The sequence below is a fragment of the Lampetra fluviatilis genome, chromosome 26 (assembly GCF_964198595.1).
Source record: "Lampetra fluviatilis chromosome 26, kcLamFluv1.1, whole genome shotgun sequence".
In the NCBI taxonomy this organism is placed as follows: domain Eukaryota; kingdom Metazoa; phylum Chordata; class Hyperoartia; order Petromyzontiformes; family Petromyzontidae; genus Lampetra; species Lampetra fluviatilis.
Window position 1 is genome coordinate 12,602,182 of NC_136300.1, and position 17,561 is coordinate 12,619,742.

Below are 17,561 nucleotides of genomic sequence, written 5' to 3' on the forward strand. Positions count from 1 at the left end.
TGTGCGTGCCCGTCTCCGTGACACTCGAGCGCACTGTACCAAGGGCAAAGAGTTTGCGCGGTGGTTTTCACCCCTTCTCCGCCCCACACACCCGGAATTCCGTCGTTGCACACTTGTACGAGGTCACTCTCGCGCCTAATGTACAAGTGGACGGTGAGCCATCGATTCAGCGTGGTGACTTCACTTTGCAGTTGCATTTGACAAGTAAACCTGTCTGCTTACATACTACAGGAGTGCGATAATCACCCCAACATGTTATGTTGATATTTATGCAACTTGTTTGTAAGCAATTCGTCCCAACAAACTCTTTTACAGGACATGCATGTAGGTTAATATTAATTATATTTGTGAACTGATTTCTCTTCGTTTTATTATTGTACTCGTGTTTACTTTGCCACTTGTTGTCGTGTTGGTGACTGGCGGTCCGGGTCACTCTTGCAATTGAGGCTATCCTTGCCTCTCGAGTTATCCCCTCAACGAACGAACCGGACTTGCAGGAGGAGGACAACGGCGAGCTGTACTCGTCGATCCAGCAGCTGCGCGCGCGCACCAACCAGCTGTCGCACGAGGTGGACCTGGGCGAGAGTTCCATGGAGCGAGCCGGGGGGCGCCCGCCCGCTAACTACGAGCAGGGCCTGCAGGAGCTCTACGCCACACAGAGCCGGCTCATGGAGCTCACGGCCACGCGCAGCCAGAGGTCGGCAGGGGCTCCTCTCTGTACATCTCCACGTCATCTCTACATCATCTCCACATCATATCCACACCACCTGCACAGACCACCTACCTTCACGCAATGGGTAGCACGCTATGCACGCAAACTCTTTGATGTAGCAACACACGAAGTTGTGCTGCAGGAAGGCATAACTCTCCTTATGCCTTGCATGGGCGTCATGTGACCACCACACTTCATTTACAATGCTCTCAGCCTTGCGCACACACTTTGCAGTTCTCTTTCATGATAACAAAGAAATTCAAATTTTCATGTATGCCATTCGTTTGTAAAACACGGCAGGCGGTTGTCCTAGTTGTTCACGGGCCTGCGCCCAGTCAGTCCGGCACACGTCACCCGAGCGGAAGGCCGCGACGTTTTATCCACGAACCGCAGAGGCAAGAGGATGGTGTCTCCCCTGCCGCCACGGAGAGTCGGGCATCCTCCACGCAGCTGCTGCAGCTGATGACGCTCGCTCTCTTCTTGTTGTTATTGTTTCAGGCTGCGCGCAAAGGAGCAGAAAAAAAAGTCTCAGCAAAAGGACGTGGACTTCTACGCTCCCCACTGAGGGTGACGTCTGCCTGGAGCGCGGTGGCATTGCCTCCTCAGTCGAGCTGCCCTCTCCCGCAAAGCTGTCCCTCACACACACACACACACGTCGCCTCGCCCACGTCGCCTCACCTACTTCTTCACACCTACCTTTTCACACTCACCTCTCCTCACCTCCCTCTCCTCATGTACTTCCTCATACCCACCTCCCCACAGATGCCCTCCTCACAGCTACACAAACTTTCAAGACAAGGACATGCAGCACCTAAGCGCTTGTATGTTTATTAAAGGTTTAGTTTTACGTTAGGGGAATAAAATGTGAAACACAGTTTGTGAGGTATGCAAGTCAGAGGGAGTGCAAGGGAATCTCTGTCGTTTGGTCGAGATGTACACTCTGTTGACGTTGCACTAAACGAGAGATCGAGCATCTCAAAGCATTTGCTTTTGTCGTGGCTGCAGATGCTTGGCTCTGTTTTGGCAGTGGTGTAGCTATCGAGTGTGCAGGCGGTGCAATCGCACTGGGGCCCCCGCAGGTGGGAAGGAGCCCGCATGCCGGGGCTACGAAGAGGGAGGAGATATTCTTTTGTTTTGCACCAGGGATTGTGCCAACCACGCTACGCCACTGCATGCAATTGTTCCAGTTGGAGGCCCACGTCTTACCTCACAAATTGCCTGGTGGTGCTTGCGTGCACAACGTCACGTCATGCCGGCAGCAGCACCGTCACAGAAGACCTATATTATTGTTGTCAGCTTCTTCCCACTCTTCCTCCAGGTCCATTCCCCACGTGTTCAGCAGCTGTGTTGATTGGCCGTGCACCCCCCAAGGGGCAGTGGCCACAGTCAAGTGTCTTGCCTCTTCTCTACAGGGAGGGGCAGGACGTCAGGTCGCACAGTGTTTAAGGTCACTATTTGCGGGAGATGGCCAAACGGCTCGTAGGTCAGAGCGCTGAGCTGGCAATTGCTGAAATCCTGGGTTCAAGCCCAGGCGCAGCTGCCCGTGAGTCAACCGGCTTCTCAAGTGTAGCGAGTCAATGGTTTCAGCCCAGTCACCAATGACTGCACAAAATAACCCAAGCCATTTTAAGTTTTGTATTCCCCTGGTCTGGCTAAATACCAGCTCTGAGAAACAAAATATTTGTTCATGGTTTCGATTTGTGCTCTCATTCTTGGATTCCAACAGCTCCTGGCTCCCACCAGCGGAAGCTACAAAGTCCAATTAAACTTTTCCACTCTCAGGTAACATATGCAGGCGGACGAATTGATAACTGAAATGCAAAGACAACTTGTGGTGATAATCCGCCACGACTGGGCAGCCAGCACCACACCAGTTCTATCAGAAAGCTGCTCAGACTGCCACCTCTTGTGATTAAGTCACGACCATCACATTCAAAATTGTCAGTGGGTCTCTATGCGAGTCTCTGGGTCTCTCCGTGAGTCTACGGATCTCTATGCGAATGGGTGTCCATGCGAATCCATGGGCCTCTAGCGATGATGATGATGACGACGCCACTGCCATCGGAGTCCAGTTTCTTGGTGAATCTACCTGCACGTATTATCACCTCAGACTGGAAATGCCGGAGCAGAGTTCGTAGTGTCTCCGAACTGGAGCCATGGACTTGTCACTGCCTGGAGGCCGTGGTTTGTCGCAATTGTGTTTTGATTTACGTCTGGAATTGTGACCTCCGATAACAGCACGTGCCACCTTCGCAATGCGGGTGACACGCAGCCCCCGTCTTAAAATGAAGTTGCTGCTTCATGAATGTATTCAATAACACGTTAAGTAAAAATTATGACTGGATTTATTTTAAACTGTTTCTGAAATATAAAATAAAGGTCTAGATGTTTTGGCAAACTGGTGTAAATTGTATTTATGGTGGTTTTTTAATGTATGTAATGTGATTCTCTTCGTAGTGTAGCCAGGTAAGTCGAATATTTCCACGGCTCCAAGCCAATTGTGGAAATTCCACATTCATGTGACGGAGCGAGACCATCCATAGGACAACCAGAGTTGTAGGAGGTGGACATTTAGGAAGGTGAACCATCCATCCATGACGGCGGTGGTCGTGCTGTCAATAATCTGGTGAGCATAGTACCAGAGGTGGGACAAAGTCATTGTTATGCAAGTCCAAGTCGAGTCGCAAGTCATCAAATTCATGACTCGAGTCTGACTCGAGTCCAAGTCACATGACTCGAGTCCACACCTCTGCATAGTACGGTCCAACATTGTATGGGGTGTGGGGGGATGTGCTCCTGATGTGATGTTTTTTATGCTGCTGTGGGTGTAGTGGTGATGTGGTGATGTTCGTGCTGTTAATGCTGATTTGGTGACAATGTTAGTGCTGTTGATGGTGACGTGGTGATGTCGGTGGTGCTAGTCCTGGGTGAAGGTAATGTGGTGCGAATTTTGACGATGTGGTGATGAAGCTCGTAATGATATTGGTGACCTTAATGGTGAAGTGGTGATGTTAACGATGTGATGGTAATGTTCGTGACGGTGGCGTGGTGACGTGGTGACGTTATTGTTGTTGATTGTGAAGATGGTAACGTGGTGGTGGTGATGGTCGTGCTGTTTAAAATGTTGATGCTGTGGTGCTGTTGGTGTGGTGATGTGGTGGTATCAGCATTGTTAGTGGTGATGTTAATGCTGTTGACTGTGTTAGTGATGCGGTGGCGATGTCAGTGGCGATGTGACAGTAATGTGCGTGGTGATCTTAACCCTGCTGTGACGTCACCGCTGCTGACTGTGGTGACGTCACCGCTGGTGACTGTGGTGATGTTAGCGATATTCCTAGGTTTTTTCGGTAAAGTCACGTAGGTAAAACATTAACATTAATGAAAGTAAAATAAAAATCACGACGTCGTGATTTTACTTTCATTAATTTTAATGTTTTACCTACGTGACTTTACCGAAAAAACCTAAGAATATGAATCATTGCAGTCACGAAAGCTTCAAATCTAGAAAAAAAGGATGTTAGCGATGTTTCGTTCTGTCGATCCTAAGCCCCACCGTGTGAATAACGAAGCGCGCAAGCCGCCGCGGGACCCGCGCGAGTCGCCGTCCGCCGCGACCTCTGCCCCCCCCTCCACCCTTGTGTATGGAGATAGTCAACACGTGTGGAGCCATTAATTGGGTCTTTCGGTAAAGTGACGTAGAGAGGTTCAAAGAAAATAACAAAAAACTACGGCGTTTCGATCGCAACACAAACGGTAGTCATCAGGAAAAAAGGGGTGGGGACAGACAGTCGACACGTGGAGACAGTAGCGGGTCGCGAGCTCCGGGCAAGATCTCCCTCCACCTCGCCCGTCCCCCCCCTGGTATCACGATGGAGCGGCCTCTCACAGATGCGCAGTAGTTGCCACAGATGCCCGGTCGGTGCCCGCTGTCGTCTCCACCCACTTCTTCTCCGCTCGTCGTCTCTCGACCTCCCCGCCGCGCTCCCTGTGCGTCGTCTCAGCGCCCAACTTCTCCCTCTCTCTCTGCCAGCGCCCGGTCCCGACATCGCCACCGTCGCGCCCGAGGCGACACGCCTCAGGATACGCGAGCGACAACGTCCCAGTGAACGCGTGAGTTGGACTCTCGCTGAACCTCGAGCAGGCAGCAGTAGCAGCTGCAAGGCTGGTGGTGGTGGAGGACTGCCACCGAGGTGGTGACCTCGCGCGCAGGCGAGCTCAGCCCGGTGGAGCGTCGCTCGCCCGCACTCGGGCCGAAGGTCGTCGACGAAACTTTGGCGGCGGCGGCGGCATCATGAAGTGCGGAAGGTCGCGGGCCACGCCGGAATCGTCGCCCTCGTTGCCACCTCGGGCCCCGCTCGCCGGCGCCGAGGCCTCCCTGAGACGGGCCCTGTCCGTGGCGCGGCGCGACTCCCGGGCGTGGGATGCGGCCGTGGCGTCGTGCGAGACCCCCCTCGCCTCGCTGGCCAACCGGGCCGAGCAGCTGCGGTGCCTGCGCGACGTCGACCTGGACGCGACCCCGCTGAGGGATTTCCCCGAGCTGGGCCCCCGGCTCGGCTACAAGATCGCCCAGGCCATGGAGGAGCTGCTGGCCAGGGTGGAGGAGCAGATGTGAGTGGCCGGCAGGGCCCGGGGGGTCACGCGCCCGCTGGGCCAGGGGGGTCACGCGCCCGCTGGGCCCGGGGGGTCACGCGCCCGCTGGGCCCGGGGGGTCACGCGCCCGCTGGGCCCGGGGGGTCACGCGCCCGCTGGGCCAGGGAAGGCGCAACCAAGATGTCTTCATGAATAAATGTATTTATAGAGCAAGGATAGGCACAGTGTCTATACCAAGAGGCAGAGTCTTGTCAATCTTTTTTATTCGTAAGGTGAGAGAAATTAACACCGGAGATGAACGTTTCGAGATTGTTTCGAAGCAATAACAATCTTCGAATGGTGTTTTTCGCACAATCTCATGCTCAGTCGAGAGTAGCGCATGATAAGCCAATGCGGTGTTTGGTTGATCGGAGACAGTGTGTTGGTATCAGCTTTAGCGAGTGACAGCGACCAGGGTGGTAGTAGCATGGGGGGCAGCAGCAGCAGCAGTACCAACGAAACAGAAGTGCCTCGGGCCCTCCAAGAACATCAATGCCGAGTCTCGTGCGGCTCGCGGCCCCCCGTGAAAGTCTGCGCATCGTCGAAAGGAGCAGAGATCATTTTCAAATGTTTGCGCGTCAATACCGCACGTGTCACTATTTTAACGTATCCTTTTAATGTAAATTTTCCAGGTAAGGTGGCCCACTGGGCTACGCAGCTCTTATTTCAGAAGCGACCTGGCTCTCACAAATGATAGCTCAACGAAGTGGCTTATCGCTTGTGTACATTTATAGCAGCCAAACGCTCTAAAGCAGGGGTGGGACACGTCCGGCCCGCGGGCTGTACGAGGCCCGCGAAATCATTTGGTGTGGCCCTGCCAAGGCAACCGCAGGCGGGACTCGAAATTCAATAAATCTAGGAGCAAACCTGGAAAAGCAGTTGCGAGTAGCAACATCATCAATACCAGCTAACATCATCATCAATACCAGCTAACATCACACGCCTCGCCAAAGAGAAGCAGTTCCAGCCATCACATTAGGGGTGAGTTAAACATTAGGGGTGAGTTAATTCAATGTTTGACCATATATAACAGGCTAATTTTAAGTTGATAATTTTGTATGGCCCGCGAATGATGTTATAAATATCCAAATGGCCCTTGGCAAAAAAGGTTCCCCACCCCTGCTCTAAAGGCACGTTGATTTTAGATGTGGAGGGAAAAAACAGAGGACCCGGAAAAAAATCCATGCGACCACGGAGAGAGAGAGAGAGAGACACAAACTACAAATATACAGCAGCAGGCGTCAAAGTCTGGGTCGAACCCGCGATCTCCTGTATACCAAGCGAGGTCGTTAACACTTGCTGTGAACGTGTCATTTGACGCCAGGAGACGTCATAGATGCCTGTCCCCCGGGGCCTCCGGCACAAGCTTATTAATTAGATATTTTATACGTGGTTTAGTGGTAATTCATTGAAGGTGGAGGCGTTACCAGCCCCTCGCACCTGTCCAGAGCCCCCATTTAGCTGCTGTGGTGGTTACAAACGCCATGAGGGGAATGGTCAATCTAAATTGGCCCTCCCCCCACGGCACTGCCCACCACAGCGTTGCCGTCCAGCACCACGAGGAGGTAGGAGGTTGTTTTACTGGTAGGAACCTCCTGGTTCCACCAGCCCACAGGGGATTATTGTGTCCGTCCGTCGTGCATCTAAAAATGGGAGGGGAGGGGCTGGGTGGAGAGGGGAGGGAGGGGCTGGGAGGGGAGGGTGGCGAGGGGCTGGGTGGGAGGGGTGGGGCTGGGTGGGGAGGGGCTGGTCACCCCGTGGTGCCCTTGTAAAACTCAACGTTTAACCTACTCACGCCTGCTTGTGCCCGCCCTCACAGTCGGGCATATTTTCTAAATACACCACGCCGCCGTTGACCCTGGCCATTGACCAAGCAACCCAAAGTTCCTACCAGCTCCCTCCGCAGGAATGTGTTTGCCAGACACACACGCGCAAACACGCGTTCGCGTGCGCTTTCGCTGCAGGAAGGTACTGCAGGAGTTGCGGGACCATCTGAGCGGCGAGTTCGGCACCTGCTGGGCCACATACGAGAGGGACGCGCCCGCCCTGGCCGTCTGCCTGCAGCGCACGGCCCTGCGGCCATCGCTGTCCGACATGCTCGCGTGGCTGCAGGATGTGGAGCGGATGCGGCGCCTCGAGTATCCTCCCCTCCCGCGGTCGCCGCGTGCACCTGGAGAAAATCCACGCGTGGATTTTTTTCCAGGTGCACCGGTTACCTTCCACATGTAGACACTGATTAATTAGCTGATGACACCTTAATATCTAGGGCACTACAGAGCTTAGGTAATTGTCGCCACCGGCTCATCACGTAGCTACGTTCCCGCTTGTCTGTGGTTCCTAACTCCTTCGAGACGTTCTCTATCAGGTTGAGCATATGCTGTGCGCGTTACAAGTTGACATTAGGATTAAGAGTCTCTTCCAGAATGTGATTGGTTATGCGTGGTCGATGGGTAGAGAAACCTTTCCTCAATTCACATTTTTTTGGTGGTACTGCTGCGTTGGCAGTGGTGCACAAGCACAAATGGAAAAACCCTAGACGTTCGTCAATTACACTTCTTTAAAATATTATAAACATCGAGTATTATATATTTTTCAATTTATGGCAGTGCTATTAAAATGTGCTGAGTGTTTCCTAATTGTGAATTATTTTGTTCCAGTGATGTTCATGAAAAGTTTGCTGTGAGGGGCATAGTTTACTTCCAAATGTGATATCTGGAGCTTAACTTGATCCTCATCACATTGTTGAGGGGTGCTAAGGTGGAGAGATGTTAACTACCTCACCTGGTATGGAGTACTTCGTGGATTCCATCCCGACCCTGACCCCTGTATATGTCGAGTTTGCATGTTCTCTCCGTGGTCACGTGTATTTTTCTCCGGTTCTTCCCCCCACATTTTGAAACATGCGTTTAGAGTATTTGACTTTTATAAATTCCCACATGATAAGCCACTTCGTTGAGCTATCATTTGTGGCCAGGTTGCTGCTGAAAAAGAGCTCTATAGTTCAGTGGACCTTACCTGGTAAAAAAAAAAATCAAATAGTTTTTTAGAGTTCTGTAATTTTTTACTATATTCTGTTTATCATTAATGTCACCCATTGGGTTCCTGTAATATGTTTAACCTTCACTTAGAAGTTGGTTAATGGAATCATAAATGTCGACTACCTATAAACCGACTTCTCGTTGCTGAAGCATAATCGATGGATTTCTTACGTGTGATCAATGAATTGAGGCATCGTTAGACACAATACTCTTCACGTTAGTTTTCACTGCACACGTCCCATTTTAAGATACCACAGCTCCAACATTTCTACAGGTTTCGGGACTTTGCAATTTCTCTCGACTCGACCAATTTGTTTCGCACGTGGAGCTTAACGATGCCGACACTGCGTCAGGTTCGTGAAGCGAAGGCTGCTGCTGCAAAGGGTCGGCGAGGAGGACCTGGGCTACATCCAGGGCCTCCCACAGGCCTGGGCTCGTCTCTCCTCCAAGCGAGACGGCGACTTCATTCACGGCGAGTAGTCATGAACATTTTTAGTTTTTGACCTGGCGCCCTTTACGGCGGGGCCTCTCGGGTGGCTTGCATATGGCGACGAGTGAACCTGCATTACATCTGCATCACATCTGCATCGCGCGCTTTCAGGTGCGCTTCTGCGGTCGTCTGGAATGCTCGTCTGATGTTTGGAAGCCACTGGAGCGATGCACTTTTAAATCGTCAAGATTGACAAACTCATTTCTTTAGAACTGATTTTTTTGGTTTAGTTTATTCTTCCTCCACACCACCGATTACCACAGTTGGCTACGTACGGTGCGAAAGAAGTTCAACGTATGGACATCTCATCTCAAACATTTCAAAGGGCAAGTCGTGTCATTCACATGAACGCATCTATTGAAGCCCTCGGTCAACTTTTGCTCCATGAGAGGTTGCTCATATCCTCTGCTGCCCTCATTGTCTGGAACTCCCTTCCCCCAGCCGTCCATGCGTGACTCCCTGCCTGTTTGTCTACATTCAACACCTTACTCTTTTCCCCCATCAATGTCCCCAGCGTCTTGTGAGGTCACATTTATACAATAAAAGGTCGCTCACACCACTGCTGGTGGAAGAGGCCTCCTTTAGAGAGCCCACATTGTATATTATTGTATTTTGTTGTATTTATTATTTAGAGTCCTAGCAAGTGTTTGGCTAGCATTGTAAATATCTGTTGTGGTATTATTGGCACGGGCGTTTTTAATCTGGTGGCCCAAAGTTTCTTTGGGTGGCCGACCGAGCTCCGGTACAGGTCAGTGAGATGAACGATAAATGAGATGGAGTCGAGAGAGCTGTAGGCAAGAGAAATATCGAAATCAAATACATGAGATCAAAGACCTGGGAGAAAATAGGTGGAGGTGAATGTTCACTTGTCCAGACATTGACAAAAGTCTGTGCGTGCAACACTATGACGTGAAGACATAAGGACATTCGACATGACGTGGTCTGCTGGCTCACACACTGGTTTTAATCCATGGCCCACTGGAAAGTTATGGTTGACGTGCCCAGGATTAGAAATATCGTGTCCACGTGTGTCCAATGCTGTTGCTGTATCGGCCGTGAATCGCGCTTGCATTCTGCACCGGTTTCCCTGCAGATGTTCTGCTGAACGTTTCCTTCTTCCTGGACGAGAATTGAACCGGCTCCAGATTCGTCTGTCGCACGGTCAAGACCGGACGTCAAAACCGCATCACTGGCCGTTTGACTGTGACCTTCAGTGTTTTACAAGCAACGAGGTGTACCGAGAAAAAGTTAAATTTTTTATTCAGGGTAAACTCACACACGGCAGCAAAACGACATTCTAAATAGTTCCCATAAGGAACTCGTACACAGCAAGGCACACGGTGTGCTAGTTTTTCACACACAAAGTTGACGCATTATTACTGTTCTGCTAACGCAGTTTCTTATGTACACATTTCAAATGATAAAACGACACTTTGTAAACAAAGCAACCTTGTCTATACCTACTTTGAGTTTCTGCTATACATTGGAATTATAAAATAAAATGTTTGTATTAATTAACAACACAAAGGCAAGAGCCCTGCAATTTCTTCCACCACTGGTGGAATGTCCTCGAGAGGAGCTCAATGGAGTCCCTCTCGAGGATATTTGTGACCTCTTCCACAATGGGCAGATGTCTTGGAAGAGATGACAGTACCCACGCTTTACCCCACCACACGCGGATTCCAGATCAACTAACTGTGGTGTGCCCATTTATACTCCTGGGTAGACAGAGGTGGAGGGTTTTAAGAAAGTTTGGCCAATTATTTCAACTGTTACTATGGGAAAACGAATAAACATTCCTTAAATTACTCTGGGTCAAGATGATAACAGTCTTGTAGATTACACACGGGACACACATTGCTCCACGATGGATTTTTGTGCTGTACAACTCTCCGATACGTTTTCGGGTTGTACCACATGCTCCGCGCGATGTGCGACAATTTGCTCCACGTGCTGGGACCTTCAGGAGCTGAATAGAACGTCTCACATTCTCCTTCACTTATACACGGCATGTAAAAAGAAAGTCTTCCTGCAAGGTGCGCTCCAGGAGAGCAGCACAGCACCTGTCTGGAGATACTCATCGCTTAGGTTTTTGCAGGTGTGCGTCCGACGCTTTGCTCCACACGATGTCTCACGTTTTTGATCCACGTTGCTGGGAGCTTCTCTGGGACCACGTGTAGCTAAACGTTGGCCATCCTACCGAAGAGCACGCGGCACAGCCTGGACACACATCGGAGAGACGTCAGCCTGCACTCAGTGGCTATTTCTGTACGGCTTCTTCATCGGTCGCTTTAGGAATCCCTACTTGGTTGAGCAGGGGTTCCCCGGGGCGTAGTTGCTGCTTCTGCCGCCCGCGTTCCTCCTCCTCCACTCGGTCGTCCTCGTGGTCGTCCGTGGGGGGCAGGTCGTAGGCCACCATCTCCATGGAGGTGGACGGCGTATTGCGGCTTGGCAGCGGCGGGGGCGAGAGGTGGTGGAACGCGCGGTAGAACTCGTTTTCGGTGAGGACCTGCTCCTGTCCATTGGGGGTCGGGGGATTCTTGTCTTTCGCTTTGTGGAAGCTGTAGACAGCCTCGTCGGGTATGACCTAGGGAAATTAACAAGAGGAAATATATAGAAGGGGAAAACCTATTCTCATATATAAACAAGTTATCTCGTAATAGCTTTGCTGAGTTTCATTTGTAGTTAACCCTGAAGGGGTGTCCCTTGCTCAAGAGGATGTGACCGCAGAAATGGTGAGGGGTGGTGCGCTCTGAATTGAAGGGTGTCCTGGGAAACTTGATAACCCACGTATATATTGAACTTTTTAGATAACCCACCCTAAGTTAATTTGAACACTTCCCAAAGCCTATTGCTTCAATTCTGCATAGGTTGGTGGCAGTGACCTTAACGATTAAATTTCCGTCCGCAGTATGACTGTGGTCACCAATCTCAAACCATAGACCACATGGTAACGCCACTGCCCGCCACATTCGCATGCTGCTCCTGAATCCGTCCGATGGCATACTATCCAAACTCGATGTGAAGATATAAATAACTGTTTTTCTATCGCACTATCCATGCAAACTGTCACAACGCTGCACAATCTGCAACAACCAGCTGCGTGTGTATTAGGAGTTTTACAGCCAATGAGTTCATACGTGTGGGAGTCAACTGGAGCACCCAGAGAAAATCCACGTGTGCGATGGGGCAACACTTCATCCCCGAACGTTGCCGATCAACTCCCCACGATACGAAACAAGTAGCCCCTCCAGCTGGACACTCAACTTATGTGGGTTATCGAGTTTCGCATGGCACCCCCCCGGTTGGCTGGGGCTGAAGCAGTACCTCGTATATGGAGGAGTCGCTGGCCTTGCGCGTCCGTCCACTCTGCATCCCGCGTGGCACGAAGCCTTCGTACTGCCCCCGAAAGCCTCCATCTCCTCCTGCGTCGTTCGTATTTGGGGGCTTTCGCCTACGCTTCCTGTGTGCGGGAGCGGCGGCGTCAGTCGTAAATTGCCAGTGTCAGAATAGGACAATACGGTGAAAATATCCAAGTAGACTATTCAACGTGGTCATGACACGTTTGGCTTAGAAGACGAACAAGAAGAATTGTGGGCGTTGTTCAGAGATTGGCTTCAGTGCTTCTCTCTTTGCAGGATCGCCAAATTTCAAATGCAACCACAGGGTGCTGCTCACAGGTAGATACATCTATCGGAGGTCGTGAAGGAGAATGTGATCCATCCAAGTGCGTTGGCCGCCATTACACCTCGGCCCACGGACCACGGTGCGTTGACCGGCCCACGAGCACCACGAGAAGTGGCCGCTCACCGCTTTTCGCAAATAGTTCGCGGATGGCGTCACGTATTTGTGTGAACACGACGTCCATGTGGCCCCCTCGGCCCACAGGGAGCCAGGAGATTGCCAAGGCTGCACGATCCCTCCTGGTTCACACAAAAAAAGCGCTGTTCGCTTCAAATAATATTCTACTCCCTTGTGTTTAGTTGTAACAGAAACTTTGGGGGAGGTATCAATCTGGGGCTCACTTGCAGACGCAGCACACCGTCACCAGGACGATCAGCAGCACGCTGGCGACCACGCCGCCAGCTATCCCACCAATCATCAGCGCCTTGGAGTCTGTCGGTGACAAAAAACATTCTCACTGTTGACACGAGCACAGACTTGCATCCGACAAATATTCTCACGTTAACGACCTGGCGTTGTTCGACTGCGTTGCGTAGCGGGGGGCGGCTGTGCACTTTACCTGGCGGTGGTTTTACGCCTGGCTCTATGAGTGCCTTGAAGAGAAGACTGCCGGATTCCACCTTGCAGTTGGAGAAGTTGAGGTAGAAGGTGTCACTGGAGAGCCCAACCAACTGGGGCCATGCGTCGTCCTCTCGCCACGACTTTCCCTGAAGTGACAAGCCGCACGGAAAGGACACGGTAAGCCTGCGCTGCCGCCAAACGCCAGGTTTGCGAGTCTCGTCACCTCGCGTTCACTGCTTGTGCAGAGCAGGGGAACACCTGCTCCTCACAGCCGGTGTTAATGACGCGTGTAGCGTGCCGACCTCGTTGAGGGAGTGGCGCGGCTGGGCAGAAGTGAAGGGCTCCACGGCCATGGTGACGTGGCCCTGCCGGCACTTGGGCGCGCTCGCATTGAGGAACGTGACCCTGGTGGCGTAGTCGGGAATGCTCCTGGATTTTACCGCCACCGTGCTCACCAACCAGCTGCCCGACATGAGGTCCGGCACGCCGCGGGGCCAGCCCGCGCTCTGCACCACCTCCGAGCCGTTGCGTCCGAGCTCGTAAAACACGATGTATTGATCTGCGGCCACGTGGACGAGACAATGGGTTGTGGAGGTCCACGTTCGACACCTCATCTGCGGGACAAACAAGTTCACTTGCCGGTACTTTGCTGAACAACGATTATTCGCCGAGGTCTCCGACGTGGTTTTCCGGTTGAACGCGCGGTGTAACCCGATAACCCATCCGAGGGCTCTAGAACACAACCGCAAAAACCTGCGCGGCGACGTTACAAAAGCGACTCTGAGCTTGCCTTGAATCTCTTGGGCCAGGTAGGACACGCTGAACTCCACGGCGGAGGGATAGGGTGAACGCTTGGCACGAGACTTGGGCGGGAGCAGGAGCCGAACAGACGTGCCGTTTCTCGACAGCAGTTTCTGGAGGCCGCCCTCCTTGCCAGCCCCGTGCTGGCAGAAGGAGCCGACCGTCATGACTTGTGCCACCCAGTCGCTCGTGAAGATGTGCAGCTCCCCCTCGTCGCAGGGCCCCGCCTGGTTCGAGCCACCCGCAACGCCCGGCGGCCTGCGGTGTTGAACGCCGGCCACAACGACAGCGCCTTGCGTTGTTACAAGACGGGTGCAGGTAAACTACTTGCCAATCCATTCATAGATGGGACACTCAATTTTTCTTGAGGTATTATAGAGAAAATAAAACAACTTAAAAGCCTCTGCGTGTCTCCCACCAATCTCGATGCATGACTTTTTTTAAAGTTCTGCCTCTAAAACATGGAGCCACCACTTTCACAATATTCAATCACCTGTTGAGAAGAAGGTTATAGGGTTATGAACATGGATCACTACATATTCTAAGCCGAAAACCCGATTACCACAGGGGGCAGGCTTCGATTGTGTGCCTTTTCACTCGTCACATCCATCATCATCCCTGCGGCTCCTTCCACCGCAACCTTTCATGTCATCCCTGGTCTCCCTCTACTGCCTCACACACACACACATCTAAACAGCGCCTTTAAATCCATCTCCTGTTTCAATGGTTAAACAGTTAAACTTCAGTTTAACACCTAGGCTTTCGTGACCAATATCCATGAGGTTTTTTGGGGTTTATATGATAAACCTCACTTATTGGCTGTGTCGGGTGGCGACGGGTTTAACGACATGTATATTTACGCGATCTAACCAAAACAACCTACATATTACGGACAGTTAAACTTCGTGTAGCTATTACCACCACACACATACGCAAGAAACGTAACTTGTCAATCGGCTGTAGCATGTTTTTTTATCATACAGAGTCGAGTAAGAGATAATTCTGACTGAAAGGAGCCAGGGACCTGTGACGTCGATTAACTCTGCCCAACCTCAGACGTAAGTATTTGAGTATTCGGCTGCTATAAATTTCCACACGATAAGCCACTTCATTGAGCAATCATTTGTGATGGCCAGGTCGGTTGTGAAAAAGAGCCATAATAGCTCTGTGGGCCTTACCTGGTAAAATAAAATAAAAACAAGTTTACCAATTAAAAAAACAGGGTGACGGTCTTGTGCAGCCTGCTCAACGTGGTGTGATGGCGTCGCCTGGTGGACAGTGCGCGGCATTGCGCCACGTGCCCTGGTGGTGGGGGGCCAAGCCTCAGAGCAGGCAACGGTCACTCATGCAATGCAGTTTGACTGAGGCCACCACTTCAGAATAATAAAAAATATATATATTTTACAAGGCAAGGTCCGCCGAGCTTTGCAGCTCTTTTTCAGAAGCGACCTGGTCACAAATGATAGCTCTACGAAGTGGCTTATCACGTGGAAATTTATAGCAGCAGCCAAATACTCTAAAAAGCACGTTGATTCTAAACGCGGAGGAAAAAACTGGAGGACCCGTGGGAAAAATCCAGGCGACCACGGGGAAAACACGCAAACTCCAAATATACAGGCATCAGGGTCGGGATCGAACCCACGACTTCCTACATACGAGGCGATGAAGTTAACATCTCGCCACCGTGGTGCCCACATCTTGCTACATTGTTATAAAAATAACAACACGCAGTTTCTGAGAATGGGTTGTTGGCGTTGCTATACGCCAGAAGCCCTCGCGTCTATGTGCGGTGGCATTCTGCTTGGGTGAGTGAGCAGCCAACTTGCCGAGTGCACGCACTGCAGTTATTGCAAACCACAACACCACGCACACGAGTCACGCTCTACTTGTACCATGGGGGCTCTCTCTTACATTTTTTGTTTCACGGTTGGGTAAAATAACGCTCGTTTTGGTACAGTCTCTGTACAGCGACTTGATATCCGGTCGCTTTTACCCATCGTAGTAACATCGACAATGTTGTACCGTGCCGTAACATCGCAAGCCGTTATTACAAGGGCGCTGGATGAAGGCCTCCGCTATATAAATACAAGTAAATGCACATTGTAGTTGCGATGCATCATTACCACATCATGAACTGATGAAACTAAAAGGAACAATAAAAACTTTAAGTGGGACCCCACGCTGCACGTGGAGGCCGCTATTGTGCGATATGGTCGGTACCTTCGGCTGGGCGGTTTGATGGTCGAGGGGCGAGGGGTCGGGAATAGGATCTCCAGGGAGCCTTCCTCGCCCTTGGTGGACAGCAGCAGCTTCCACTTCACTTCCACCAGCGAGAGCGGGAAGGTCCTGGGCAGCATGGGGACCCGCATGGAAACCTGGCCCGGATGCTTGGGGTTGAACACTGGGCTCCCCGACAGAGGACGGGAACAATGGGAAGGGTGGCCGTCGTTTGGTCATGTTCGGTGAATGGGTACTTATTGCATAAACTTTGCAATCCACCGCTAGATGAAGGCCTCTCCAAGGTGTTTTAATCTCACAATCAGCGCTTAGTACGGGTCTGTTAAGGGGGATCCCAGAACTCGTTTGGATATTGATCGCCAGCGATGTTTGCCGTGGCTACGAATTGAGCTCCGTTTGTTGGGTTCAAAACGCATAGTGCCAACTACAGCTGCCCAAAGACTGTGGGAGGTTTTGGGGTAGCATTATCATCCTGGAGTGGCCCTCTCATCCAACAGTGGAACGAGACTGGCTGCTGATTGCAGTGTCGGGCGAGCAGTGGCAGACTCTTACGGTACTTGAGCGAGGCGTTCATGGCAAAATGCTTCTCCGGTTCGGGGCACGTGAACCCCACGTGAATGCTGGCGCTGGGGTTGATGTGCAGGTCGGTTGAGTTGTAAGTGCAGTTCGCCGTCAGGTTGGAGTTCAGGTTGGGGTTCAGGTTGGGGTTCAGGTTGGGGTTCAGGCTGGGGTTCAGGTTGGGGTTCAGGTTGGGGTTCACCCTGCACACCTGGCACCGGTCCCCGAGCGGAGCCTCCTTGCGTGGCCACAGGTGCAGCGTGAGCTCTTTGCGCATCTCCAGTCTGTGCCAGACTGGGACCACTGCACAAGAGCAACAAGAGACTAAGTTGAAACCTGGCAAAGGTTTAAACAAGACGTCACATCCGTTGCGACGTTTGTTCCCCAACGGTCGACTGCTATGTGTGATAATAGCAAGGCAAAGGCGCTGTGTTGAAGGATTGACACGTTTACAGAACACAGAGATGAATGTGCGGATTCGCTCGTAGATTTGCAATTATTGCAGAACTTCCTGTACAGCAGGAGTCATCTGCGATTGTGAAATTATGGAAACAATTCGTTGAAATACCATCTCATGTAATTTTAACAGTGTGACTGACCCACTTTGACACTGCAGCAGACAAGACAAAGACGATGTTTCCTGGTCTAACATTTACATATTGTTGGGGCAAGTGCTGTTAGCGAGCACCTATGAAGGTCTGCACGGCACAAGAGGGGGTGGGTGACCAGCACGATGTCTGGCCGTCTTTGTCCCCCGAGTGGCGATGCTTACACACTGCACAGGCTACTCATATGAGGCTCAGTCGACCGAGGAGGGGATCAGGAACGGTACAATTCGCCACATATTTGC

At 51.5% G+C, this 17,561-nt stretch overlaps 3 protein-coding genes across 3 annotated transcripts in view; 2 read left to right on the forward strand and 1 right to left on the reverse strand.

Moving 5' to 3' along the window:
• The window catches only part of LOC144942107 (1-phosphatidylinositol 4,5-bisphosphate phosphodiesterase gamma-1-like), a 44,361-nt gene extending 42,011 nt beyond the window's left edge, over window positions 1-2,350 (forward strand). The window contains exons 31-32 of the mRNA XM_078868803.1: window positions 498-697; window positions 1,211-2,350. Of these exons, the coding sequence (XP_078724929.1) occupies window positions 498-697; window positions 1,211-1,277 (267 nt within the window). The 3' untranslated portion in view covers window positions 1,278-2,350. The remainder of the gene's footprint in view (window positions 1-497; window positions 698-1,210) is intronic.
• Window positions 2,351-4,850: 2,500 nt separating this feature from the next.
• Window positions 4,851-10,300, forward strand: AIRIM (AFG2 interacting ribosome maturation factor). The gene is made up of 4 exons (XM_078868805.1): window positions 4,851-5,320; window positions 7,306-7,479; window positions 8,733-8,851; window positions 9,963-10,300. The coding sequence occupies exons 1-4, from the start codon at window positions 5,004-5,006 to the stop codon at window positions 10,001-10,003; spliced, it is 651 nt and encodes a 216-aa protein (XP_078724931.1). The 5' UTR covers window positions 4,851-5,003; the 3' UTR covers window positions 10,004-10,300.
• A 314-nt stretch (window positions 10,301-10,614) lies between these two features.
• On the reverse strand, window positions 10,615-12,271 carry LOC144942108 (uncharacterized). Its single transcript, XM_078868804.1, has 2 exons — window positions 12,197-12,271; window positions 10,615-11,456 (listed from the first exon to the last, which is right to left on the reverse strand). The coding sequence occupies exons 1-2, from the start codon at window positions 12,242-12,244 to the stop codon at window positions 11,130-11,132; spliced, it is 375 nt and encodes a 124-aa protein (XP_078724930.1). The 5' UTR covers window positions 12,245-12,271; the 3' UTR covers window positions 10,615-11,129.
• Between the last annotated feature and the right edge of the window lie 5,290 nt (window positions 12,272-17,561).

Bases quoted from the DNA above. Each gene is read 5' to 3' on its own strand.
- AIRIM (XM_078868805.1), top strand. From the start codon at position 5,004: ATGAAGTGCGGAAGGTCGCGGGCCACGCCGGAATCGTCGCCCTCGTTG. The intron at 5,321-7,305 runs GTGAGTGGCCGG...CTTTCGCTGCAG, and splicing joins GCCAGGGTGGAGGAGCAGAT to GAAGGTACTGCAGGAGTTGC. The intron at 7,480-8,732 runs GTATCCTCCCCT...ACACTGCGTCAG, and splicing joins GAGCGGATGCGGCGCCTCGA to GTTCGTGAAGCGAAGGCTGC.
- LOC144942108 (XM_078868804.1), bottom strand. From the start codon at position 12,244: ATGCAGAGTGGACGGACGCGCAAGGCCAGCGACTCCTCCATATACGAG. The intron at 11,457-12,196 runs GTACTGCTTCAG...TAATTTCCCTAG, and splicing joins GCGACTCCTCCATATACGAG to GTCATACCCGACGAGGCTGT.